Source organism: Thamnophis sirtalis, unplaced genomic scaffold (genome assembly GCF_051295495.1).
Source record: "Thamnophis sirtalis isolate CommonGarterSnake01/CBP01778 unplaced genomic scaffold, rThaSir2_p1.2 scaffold_9, whole genome shotgun sequence".
NCBI classification, from domain to species: Eukaryota; Metazoa; Chordata; class Lepidosauria; order Squamata; family Natricidae; genus Thamnophis; species Thamnophis sirtalis.
The window spans coordinates 43,584,731-43,597,661 of NW_028261389.1; the positions used below are offsets into that span (position 1 = coordinate 43,584,731).

At 36.2% G+C, this 12,931-nt stretch overlaps 1 protein-coding gene across 1 annotated transcript in view; it reads right to left on the reverse strand.

Moving 5' to 3' along the window:
- Positions 1-7,044: 7,044 nt before the first annotated feature.
- Positions 7,045-12,931, reverse strand: part of ZDHHC17 (zDHHC palmitoyltransferase 17) — a 65,351-nt gene continuing 59,464 nt past the window's right edge. Inside the window, exons 16-17 of the mRNA XM_087723417.1 lie at positions 11,386-11,480; positions 7,045-10,065 (exon numbers count right to left, since the gene is read on the reverse strand). Coding sequence (XP_087579543.1) covers positions 9,927-10,065; positions 11,386-11,480 — 234 coding nt within the window. The 3' untranslated portion in view covers positions 7,045-9,926. The remainder of the gene's footprint in view (positions 10,066-11,385; positions 11,481-12,931) is intronic.

The following is a 12,931-nucleotide window of genomic DNA, read 5'->3' on the forward strand; positions in this document are numbered from 1 at the left end:
AAGATGATTGTAATCAAAATCATGGAGGGTGCTTGACTTTTCCGAGGGATATACCTAAGGATCCATATTCCCAGACAAGGTGATACTTGCTGAATATTTATACTATGTGGATTGTGTAAATCATGCAAGCACTTTCAACTTTTCAACTATAACAAGATTTGTATGCCGCCCACTCCCTTGGGACTCTGGGCGGCTCACAGCAAAAAAACAGTTTAAAAAAATTAAAAATACAATTATTAAAATTAATATATCATTCATTCAGTCAAGTGGGGCTGGATATTAATCAACAGCCCCAGGCCTGCCAGAACAGCCAGGTCTTGGTCGCTTTACGGAAGGCTGGGAGAGTGGTAAGGGTCCGGATCTCTGCGGGTAGCTCGTTCCACAAGGCCGGTGCACCTACAGAGAAGGCCCTCCCTCGGGCAGCCGCCAGCCGGCATTGTCCAGTCGACGGCACCCGGAGGAGGCCCAACCTGTGCGATCTTATTGGTCGTTGGGAGGTGAATGGCAGGAGGCGGTCTCTCAGGTAGCCAGGTCCAATACCATGTAGGGCTTTAAAAGTAATGACTAGCACCTTGAAGCGGGTCCGGAGACCAATGGGAAGCCAGTGCAGCTCGCGGAGGATAGGTGTAACATGGGTGTATCTAGGTACACCCATTATCGCTCGCGCGGCTGCATTCTGGACCAGCTGTAGTCTTCGAACGCTCTTCAGGGGCAGCCCCATGTAGAGTGCGTTACAGTAATCCAGTCTTGAAAAGTAGTAGGTAAAAATAAAAGAATGAAGAAAGGTTTGTGTTCTAATGAATTGGAATTTTACATTATTTTAGAATTTCACTCAACATATTAATATGCTTAAATGTATAATTTGATTTGATTCTAGCAAACATACTGGTCAATTAAATACTACTGTGTTTCCCCGAAAATAAGACAGGGTCTTATTTTCTTTTGACTAAATAATGTAGAACATTTCCCAATCGACCTGTAGCAACCAAGCCCAAAAACTTTCCCACCAAGATCCTAAAGTATCAATTTTCAAATCAGAGGCCAAATTGTGTAAAATATTGAGCTGATGCTGGATAGTTCTGGATTCATCTGAAAAATTAAAACAACACATCCCTTCAAAACTTTCACAACCCATATGCTGGCGAAGAAGCAAATAATCAATAGCAGCACGATTTTGCAAAATAGCTTTACGCAAAACTCGTAGCTCATGGTTAATTGCTGAAATAGCTAAAGAAGTAGCATTGTTTTTGCCAAATTACATGCAACAGCGTTAATATTAAAAAATAAGTGCGAGCAACCAGCCCTGGCACACCCACTATAAATGCAGCCAATGCTACATATTCTACTTTATTAAGCAAAGCGGTCTCAGAGTTACAAGTGCTGTCTAGTGTGACTCCACATTAAGAACGGCTGGAATGAAGTTGCTATTTGAAAAGCAAAGCAAGAATTAACTGGCTAAGACAACACTGTGCTTCACTAACATTAGCAGGAATGTAATTACGTTTTTTGACCATATGTAAAAAAACATCCTTGCGGGAGCCAAACATAAGCAAAGTGAAAGGAAACCTCCTCAAAAGCTGTACAATTCAAAGCAGGTGAACTCATATGAAAACAGTGAGGCTTTTTACTTGAAGATGTACAATTAACTTCTTTTGCACACGTTGTATTCTCAAGAACTGCTACTATCAGAGTATACAAAGCAATTGCATCAGGGGGAGGATCATAGGCAATCAACCCCTAACTAGATATAGTCTTATAGTTAAAGTTTTCATTCAATAGCAATCTACTCAAACCAACAAAGTGAATTACTGCAGGCAGGATACAAACAGGAACCAAGCATGTAGAAAGCAAATGTTCCATATATAATTCAGATAAGCAAGAGATGTCAGTGTGTGTGATATTAGCTGCACCCATAGATTTTTGCTTCAGTCTCTGTTCAAATGAGTTTTTGGGCGAGGTAACAGCAGCTATCGCTAAAGGGAAACAATTAAACAAACAAATGATGATTAAGGAATTGGCAATGAAAACCGTAAAAATGGCAGCGCATAAGTTCTTGGGGATTTGTTCCATGTGTCGTTGTTGCAGCACTGCTTGCGCTTTGGTGGTCAAGGTTTTTCACATCACTGGACAGCTGGTCCGACAAGCTTGTATTGGCCACTGTGCTGTCTGTAGAGTCACCTTGGTCATCTCTAAAACTGGATTTGGGGACTGGTACCACGATATCTTTAGCTGGACGAACATCACATGCTAAAATCCACAAAGACCTGTAGAAGCAAGCACAGCATATCCTCGTCCCCCTAGAGTGGAAGGCAAACAAACTTTTTTAACCTGTTGTGTTACCCACACCAAATTAGCCAAATTGGGGTACGCCAAATTGTTGGGTACCTGAGATCCCTCCTTTTTCATTTGTGAAGACAGTCCTTACAGGACCAATTAGCGCATTCCACGACGGCTTGACCTGTGGAATTGTAAAGAAGCCCATGAATTAGAACAATGTTCCAATTTGTACACAATTGCAAAAAGGCCAATGAAAAATAGGCCATTATCAGTTTTTTAAGAAAAGATGAGAAATAGCGTGATTAGTTGTTTCTTCTTGTTAAGATGAGGCCCCAAAATAAAAATAGATAAATGAATTTACTTCTAGGGAGCCAGAGAGGGAACATAGGTGACATCCATTTGCCATAGTTGATTAGAGGCCAAACCACGGGATTAACTTCTGTGTCCCCTGAGGGGGTGCCCGAGAACATTGGAGACAAAATGAAACAATCCGCTTGGCCTGGTCAAGTGGAATATGGCAAACTTGTGCCAACCCTCTGACATTCTGATGAAAAAAAAAAGATGATTAAAGAATAGATCTGAAAAGAAAGTAGATAAAACATGAACAGCTGCATCTGAGTTGCATACCTGTTGCTTTAAGAAAAAGGTCCTGGAAAAAACAAATGATTGCGTATGTGAGAAACAAAATATAAATGCTTTTAGTCTTACAATAATTGCTGCAAAGTAAAAAACAAAGCCATAAGATTAGAATCAATCCTGGGTGGGATGTAAGCACCTGGAAAATCAAAAATAAGTTAACACACATAATAAAAGTCAGAAATTTAATTAAAAAGCTGTTGACAGAAGATTTAGAAAGCTAAAATAGCAACAAACAATTTTAAGTGTTGCAGAGAACAACTGTATTGCAGGGTAGGAAACTTTCATAAGAGGCCTTGTAAGCAATCGCTCCTCTCGTTCACCCTCCATCTGGAAAAACAGTCTTGCGAAAGCAGAGAAATGAAAGCAATAGACAAATAGGAAAAGAAAAGTCATTAAACACGCAAGCCGAAGATCTTTAGGCAAATTATATGAAATACAGCCCACGTAGTCAGTTAAAGCACACTAAAGAGATAAGTTATTCTAAAAATAAAATTGAAAATCAAATTTTGGAATAGGAAAAATAATATTAATTAAGTCAGTCCAATTTCTACGACAAACCCAAGGTTATTAATTCAACAACTACCTAAAAAAATGGCAAAACATTTTGAAACAGAGTCTTTTTGTCTTGAAAGACATCAAAAGAGTTAGCTGACAATTTATGAGATTCACAAATGGAATGCTCAAAATCTCATTAATCTTTTCAACTGTGGCAAGGGATGCAAAAAAGAAAAAACGTCGCAATGAAATTGCCGGACTGTTTTCCTTTGGTCAAAAATTAAATAAAAATACAGACAAACCCAAGTAAAGGTCCTCAGCAACTGCCATAAATTAATTAGCAAAATACTTTCGTTTACTTTAAACAAAGAAAAACTGGAGCAAAAAAAGATTGTAACATTTCATGAAGTTGTACTTTTTCTGGAGCAATCTGCAATTCACAAACACTTAAATCATTTTTTTATTTCTGAAAGCCAATTAGGTTGTATCTTTGGGCTCCAATTAAAATATCATCCATATAATGATTTAACAAAGCCGGTGGATAACGCTTACGAAAGATTCAATTCTGCAACATAAATCTGAATTTAAAAAAGGACTAAGTAAATGTATAAATCAACCAACGAAATAACTTTGGACATTTTGCTTTTAACTTTGACCCTTGGAGAAAAGGGCTGCTGGAGGCTTCAAACATAGCTGTCCCTGGATTTCGAAATTCCAAATTAGTTATCATATCTGCCAAATCGGGATCATTCCCAAGACCAATTGCCCTCCGACATTCAAAAGTAGCATTCTCCTTTACTAAAAACCTCAACAACTCCATCTGAGCCTCAGAATTATCTATTTGTCTTAAAGCATCCTGCAATCTGTTAACAAAATCATGATACGGTTCAGTAGCCTTTTGCCTGATATTACAGAAGGGCTACTGAGGCTTGCCATAAACCGGCACAGACTATTCCTGAAGAAGTGGGGGAGGGAAGCGGCAGGCACAGAGAAGACGGATTTTTCCTGACCAGCAGTACAGTCAAACTTTTCCTGAAAAGCGGGGCAAAGAAGAAGAAAAGCAATCCTTTAAGCCAATTACTTCATGATTTTGTGGAATCAATTTAGGTGGACAGACAGAAAATATATCTTCTCCCCCCCCCCTTTTGCTAATTGTTTCTCTAACTGTGGAGAAGCAGAATTAACCTCTCCGTGAGGAGCTTAAAGACCAATTAATGATGATTTTGGGGGAAGAATTTTTATTTGCTCACAATCAGGTGGAGGCTCTGTGGTCAATTGTTCTGCCAAAACTTTAGAGCCAAATTTTTCCACTGCATGACGGCACTGAAACCATAGTTTCAAGATCTCTACTGGGGCTCTGGGTTCAAGATGTAAAGTTTGCCCTATTTTTTCCCAGTCATGTAAATTAAGCGTTCCCCGTTGGGGGTACCAAAAACGTTTTCCTATCACATCAACTAGCTTATTTCTGACTTCTGTAACAAGAATCTAAGTTCTTGAACATGTTTTTGCTGCTGATGAGACAGATTGCAACCCATATTTACCTCTAAGGGGTCCCGTAGGACAATTGGCATGCCTTGGGGTCTGTTCCAGATGGGAGGTAAGTATATTGGCTGTTGCTCCCCCGAAGGGTTTCTTTGGTCCCGGGTTTCAGCATCAGATGTGGGTTTCAGAAATCCATCACGGCAGGTTGTGTCCAAAATGTCTGTCTGCCTTACGCAGTTTGTTTTTTTCATACAGTTTCAACAAGCAGAATAAAGCACAGACAGCAACAGTATTGTTTTTGGTTTACTCCCTCTTTTTCCCCTTGTGAATCCAGAAGGCTATCCCAACCAAGGTTGAATCTCACATAACTCCCTGATACAGCCTGTCTCTGCTCGGTGAGATCATAGGCTAAAAGATAAATGGCTACTGAGGTTATGCCAGTTTGCTGCACATGTCTTTACATAAACTTACCTCTCATTCCTACAACGTGGTTTACGTTATTACTGCATGAAGGTTTAGATACCGGTAGCTCTTGGCCTGTGTGCAATTGTCTACAAAGTAAATACATGCTGCAGGAATCAATCTGCGTATAATTCAGTTTTGCATAATTGCAGATCATTTGCAGACAGCTGACATTTTGCAAGCTTAAACAGCTGTTTCTGCTCCTTGTTAAGGTATTTGTTCCCACAAATTCCAACTGTATGGGAAGTACCACAACATACATGACCAAGGGCAGACAAAATGGTCCTGCTAGCAAACATCACAATCCATTTGATGAAATGAATAACCTTGAACATTTATTTGTTAACATTCAAGACTAACCGTAGAATGAGGTGCATTTCATAGTTAAGGCAAATTCAAGTGTTGAAAAATTGAGGGATCTTATTTTTTTCTCAATTAAATACTATTAAATTTTATATCATTTTATATCCAATATTTTAATGTTTATTATGCTGCAAGTCACCCAGAGTCATTTGAAGAGATGAGTAGTAAATAAATTTACAAAAAAATTAAAATAAACACATAAATTAATAAATTACAGTAGTCTCCTTAGTACATTCATAGTAATAGCATAGGTAAAATAAGCAAGTTGCTTTCCATGTGAAGGCATACATATGCATTATTTATCAGTCCTCTGTGGCTAATGTCATGAGTGACATCTATGAGGATGGTTTACCAAAGCAAGTATGGGGTGAGTTTTCTCTCTTTTGATAGATATGCATAGAATAACATTAATTGCTATTAAATCCTTCCTGCTTTTTCTCCAATCTCAAGACCAGGGCAGGGAGGTGATGAGAAGTTAAAAGGTAGAATTGCAGGATAATCTGTATAAATAATTTTCTTGCCCATCAGCACTTGAATTATTTTTCATTCTCTTTCTTGCCTATTTGCTAAAAACATTAACAAAATAAATACATTCTTTCTACTTACCGTGTTTTTCGGAGTGTAAGACACACCAGAGCATAAGACACAGCAAGATTTTGAAGAGGAAATTTAAAAAAAAAAAATTCGCGAAAATGGGCCTTTTTTTTTTCTTCAAAAAAAGGGCATGAATAGCCCTTAGGAGGCTTGTAGAGTGCTCCTGGGGGGGGGGAGGCAAAAATGAGCAGAAAACGGGCCAATTTTTTGTCAAAAAAAGGGCATGGATAGCCTTTAGGAAGCTTGTAGAGTGCTGCTGGGGAGTGGGAGTGGGGCAAAAAGGGCCGCTTTTTGCTCATTTCTGCCTTTCCCAGCCCCCAGGAGCTCTCTGAAAGCCTTCAAAAGCTATGCACGGCCATTTTGGTGAAGGGGGTGGAGTTTTGGGAGGCAAAAAATGCTATATTCAGTGTATAAGACGCACCTAGATTTTCAGCCTCTTTTTTTGAGGGAAAAAACTGTGTCTTATACTCCAAAATATACGGTAATCAGGAAACATTCAAAGAGCTCAGGCCATTTGTCAAGCTGACAGAAACCTGACTACTGAGGAGAAACAAGTACCTCCTAATTTGGGTTCAATCAGACTCCATCTCTAACTAAAAAGAGATCTCCAGAATTTGGCCACTGGAGCAAAATAATCAGAGTAAGCAAAACAAGGGCAAAAGCTAAGACAAGCAATATTATCTAGGAGACAAATGCTTATTTGATTAATAACTTACAAAAATGACAACTTCATGGAAGGAGAACTATTTTATTAAACCTTTTACAGATTTTGTTCACAATGTAAATACATCAGTCATAACAATAAAATAATACTTGGCACAGTTATAAATAAATTAGAAAAACAAAATACTCAATTTAAAACAGTGATGCTCTTTTAATGCATGTTAATTGTTGAAAAGAAAATCAGGGGGGGTTGTGCACTGGAAAACTTAAAACTGCATAATATATGTATCATTTTTCTAGGTCACATGTTAATCCTTAGTATATCAATGAATGTCAAACTTCTAATCTTTTTAATTGGGTTCACAGAGGCCTTAGGGTGCTCTAGTGTGCTGCAATACATTCAACAAGCAGAAAAAATATTCTATATATTTTCCCCTTTTCCCAGACTATGTATTTCAAAATTTCTGGCAACAGAATAATTCTAGGTGCCTCAAATATTGAACCTTTATCTTCCACTACTTTTTCTCTGACAATTATGCAGAGTACAAAAACAAAATTTATACTTTTCCCCCACTTAAGTAAGATTTACTTTTTACTATATGAAGGACACAATTATTTGGACAAGGACTCTATATGGTATATATTTTTAGATATAGCAGAAGAGCTACAAATATATTGATCTTCTGAGGCCTTTCAAAAGCAATTGTTTATGTGAAAATACATTTTTCCCAAAGCAGAATCAAGGGTATTAAGATTCTAAACATGATTATTAAAGGAGAATGTGAAAATACATTTTTCCCAAAGCAGAATCAAGGGTATTAAGATTCTAAACATGATTATTAAAGGAGAAAATATGATTATTAAAGAAGAAAATAAATAGGGCTTCTCAAACCTGCTCAAGATTGTGGTATTAAAATATGAAACGAAGTGCTGGCTAATCTTTTCAGCTTTAACATTAAAAGTTAGAAGGAATGATGCAAGAACAGTAAATTCTTAGAATTTTTCTAAAATGTATCTTTCAAACTGGCATAGGCCTTTTACTTCCCTGCACATAACTTCATTTTCATAACCTCAACCATAGTGTATTATAGATTAGTTGAAGTTTCCCAATATTAAAATATCCAAATTATACTAAGGTTGCCTTTCTGTAAATCTTGATATCTGGTACTTGCAAACTATGGACACCTGGCAATCAAAGAAACACCTTGAAGGGGGCGGGGGAGGGGGGGAAGCATACTTGCAAATACTGAACATCAACTATTTACAGTTTCACTGCTCCTCTTTCTAAGGCAAGGGGTGGGAATACCACTGGATTGCTTTAATACCTGTAATCTCAATATTACAGGAAATGCTAGTTTTGCCAAGCATCAATCATGCAGTGAAATTGCAGGGTATAATGCCTATTAATAGCAATATTGATCATTACTAAAAAGCCCATTAGATATTATCCTACATTTTTTGTTGAATAAAATGAAATGAGCAGCTTTTAAATATACTAACATATACACATGTACATACACACACACTTACAAAAAACTAGTTGATAAATTATTTATATACAGATACACATTCTTTACACTGGTCTCTACTTCTGTATTAAAGATCCCTTTCCTAGATCTTCCTCACAGGATTCTTGAACCACTATACTGCTACAGCACTTAAAGAGAACCTAAACATATTTCAAGTCTCTCTGTAAACAATATTTAAGGAAGCAGTGAAAAATTCACAAGGAATATATAAAAATGCTATAACTGAAAATCAGTGCATCACATTCAATAAAAAATGCTTCTGGAATGTGACTTTACACCACTCCTTGCCTTTCAAATTTCATAATTTGAAACTAAGTTTAGTTATTTTTCCACTTACCAACATACCATATAACTCATGACACCTGTAATATCATTGTTAACTTACATGTGCTACAAAGAAATAAATTTAGCTTAAATTTATTTTATCTTTTTAAACATTATTTTAATCTAGCTATATTTCTTGGAACTGCATCCAATATAATAACTATCATATCCTAATTACTAAGAATTTAACCTTTGATTTTTTTTTTTGGCTCCCATATAACATTTTATTTACCAATTCTCTAATGACAGTAGAATATATCATGCACAATGTCTCACATTACTTATGAAACAAAGTTGTACTAAAAGCATATATTACATTTTTCTTCAATTTTTGCAGATCATATTTTATTTTGTAGTCTAATTTTAGAAAGTATCATCATGCACTTAAGTGGTGTTTTGTATTAGGCAGAAAAGTTGATTTCCTCTATCTTGGTTTTTTCTGCCAGGATATACAATTTCATATAAGATTTATTATAAGTAATTTATTGTATCAGAAAGAAATCAGCCCTAACAACTGATAATAATTGCCGTTACATTTAGGTAAGAGTTTTGTGATGAACATCCTCAACTTCACAATTTATGGTAGACCCAACAAAACTACATAATTCATTACAGTATTTAATGTACATTTTTCAATGCACATAATACTACAGCAAATCTATATAAAATTCCATTGCAGTAAATATAATACAATGATCTCAAGATCTGTTAGCTTCATAAAATTTAACTTCAAATGAAATTGTTCAAATTATGAAATAAATATTGAATCTTCAGCACAGCATGACTTTATTCTGTTTGTATTTTTTAACAATTCATGCTTCATTGTGAAACTAAAATATAATTGTGTGAATATGTCTTTCTGAGTTATTCCTGTAGTAAGAACAGTTAAAATTCCCTTCTTCTTCCTCATTGTCAGGATTGGCAGTTTATTCTGTCCTTTTTAAAATGTCTGTTAATAAAACAGATGCAAAGAAGGTACCATTAGATGCACTGTTAGCTCTATTCATAACATGCTACTGTTCAAGTGACGTGGATTCAAAAGAAACAAACTTCCAGGCACCACTCAGATCTGATATGCTCACAGATTGGAAGTGGGAGTTAAACCAGCTGGTAGCCAGTTCCAGAGGTTTGGTCATATTCTATTGTATATTGCCGTGTCCAATCCACAATAACAGGACGAAATAAACCGCAGCATCTGAATTCAAAGAAGTCTATAATATTTCTTATACATCCATGGCTAAAAAGAGAAGAAAAAACAAAAAAGGTCTAGTACTTAATATTGCAACTAACAAATACAAAGTTACCCCTTATAACATGGATGATTTCCACAGTAATTATTGTGCTGGTTGGTACTGACAATATTTATTATTGCTGAACTGCTACATTTATAAGTTATTAATTGAATACCAGATTCAAACAACTTATTTGGAGTCTTACATACATCTGCCTTTTCTCAGCCTTATAATGGGAATATGCTACTAATCCATTATTCTGGGTTTCAAAAAGGACTGATACTATATCCAGGCAGTAATAAAGCATTTAGCATTAGTGATGGAACCCAAATTACAAACACGACAGCAGCTCTGAGAAAGAAGCTCAGAATAGCCGGTAGTAGTAAAAATGGAGTGCTATATGAAGACTGGGAGAATGAAAAGAGAATTAAGGAAAAATATCAAATGTAATGTAATCTTTTCTGGAATTTTATTGGAAAGGAACAGTTGAAAAGTTGAGTAGATTCATAGATGATAATTAATATATTTTACAAGTAATATTTTTGGGATCATCCATCAGACTATTAATTTTTTATGGAATCAGGTTACTGTTATTTTGACCTTATTGTAGGCAAAATTTGAATTTCAAAGCATTCAGGACAAGATACAGTGAACTGAAACTAGACAAAGTTTGAGGAATTCAAGGGAATATTTAAAAAACAGGACTGTCATGGGTCAGAAAGAACTAATTTAGAACTGCTGTGTGCCATATAAAGGCAGTTTAGTGTTATATGCTGGACCAGTGCACCTCACCAGTGAGGTGCTTTCTTTCATTCACAAATGAAGCATTCCTCTGTATGTACGCTATGCTACAAAGCAGCTAGACTGCTTCAAGAAAGGGCATATCCAGAAGACATTCCTGCTGTGATAGTGAATGAAGCTTCTCAATGAATTATTCCGACTGTTCTATTACAACCCTAGTTGGATCAAAAGTTTGTTATTATTAAGATTATAATTTGAGCAAATTTATTTTTAACAAGTTGAAATTCAATCACAAGTTGCTTGTCAATTTGAATGGAAGAGTAGCTAGTAAAAATGGATACTTAATCCATGAATTATTTTTTGACTACTCCGCTATTTTTTCTTCCATGGTAAAATTCCATACCATCATCACATAAACCTGCTGAAGTATTGATTTATTACATTTGACTGAAAAGTTAAAAATATAATTAAAAATCTACATAAACTGACCAGTTAACTGTCAGTCATATCTAATCTGTTTCATCTTGAGTATCATATAAACATTTAAATAAACATGCATTTAAACACATGTTGCTTAGACTTACTTAAATGGACTTTCAATAGATGTTGTTGTTATTTTAAAGTGCTTATATCGTCTAGCATTCATTCTTTCATTTGTAGTAATACCTAAACAAGAAATCTAGAAAAAAATAAAAATAGCCAATTAATATTTAGAAGCATTGAAATTATAGAAATATCAAACAACAAAAACCAGAATCAATATTCATTTAAAGATACAGTTACATATGATAATGAAAATGTGCTATCTTTTCCAATTATATATATTAAAAGAATGTCTTCACACATAAAATATATTTTCACTATATTATAGGTACCCTAATAGCTATTTTTGAACCAAGTTCAACACCAAGCCAACATCTGAGTCAATACTTTCCTTTGTAAAAGAGATAACTAATAATACAGTATAATACTTTGCATTTGATTAGACAAAGGAGTTTCAAAACCTAGTGTGAACCCAATCCACTGTACCAGTGACTCATAAAACAACCATGTCTCCTTTCAGGAACAGGCAGTCTTTTACAGGCAGTTACTACACACACACATTTCCCAAATCATTGAACTCTTAATGAAACTCAAAACATTGCCCAGTCCTAATATCTGTGGGGTTGTGATAACATTTATTTAGCATTAAATTATTCCCTTTTCATTAAAAAAAAATCTCTTCATCTAGCTGTATTTTGCTTTTTACTAAATGTTAAGTGGCAATTAACAAGAAGGAATGCACATTTTCTGAATAAATTAAAATGAAATTGTACAAACAAAAACACCAGGATTTTTTTAAAAAAACATTCAGCTGAACTTTCAAGGATCAGCAATATTCACACACACACACACACACACACACACACACACACACACACACAAATAACCCCCCAAACTCAGAAATCAACTACTAAAATATTACTCAGACAAGGCTTGATCAAATTAATGACTCTTACTAAAAGGGATACTTCCAAGAGCAGATTCCACACCTGTGTTTTAGGATCCTTGTTTCAGTTCATATTCTCAGAGATTTTGGGAGCAAAATTTTACTGGCATTATGTTTGAATGTTTGTTGAATGTTTATTTTATTTATATGCCGCCCTTTTCCCCCGAAGGGGACTCAGGGCGGCTCACAACTCAAACCAGGGAAGGGGGATACAAACAAAAATTAAAACGACACCAAACAATGCATAGTTTAAAACACACAACAGTCATACCATTCGAGACGGGGGCAACAGTTCTTTAGCCCCAGGCCTGTCGGAACAGCCAAGTTTTAAGGGCTTTGCGGAAGGCCTGGAGGGTGGTGAGGGTTCGAATCTCCATGGGGAGTTCGTTCCAGAGGGTCGGAGCAGCCACAGAGAAGGCTCTCCTCCGGGTAGTCGCCAGTCGACACTGGCCGGCGGATGGAATTCGGAGGAGGCCTAATCTGTGGGATCTAATTGGTCTAGTGGAGTTAATTGGCAGCAGGCGGTCTCTCAAGTACCCAGGTCCAATACCATGAAGGGCTTTATAAGTGACGACTAGTGCCTTGAAGCGTATCCGGAGACCAATAGGCAGCCAGTGCAGCTCGCGGAGGATAGGTGTTAC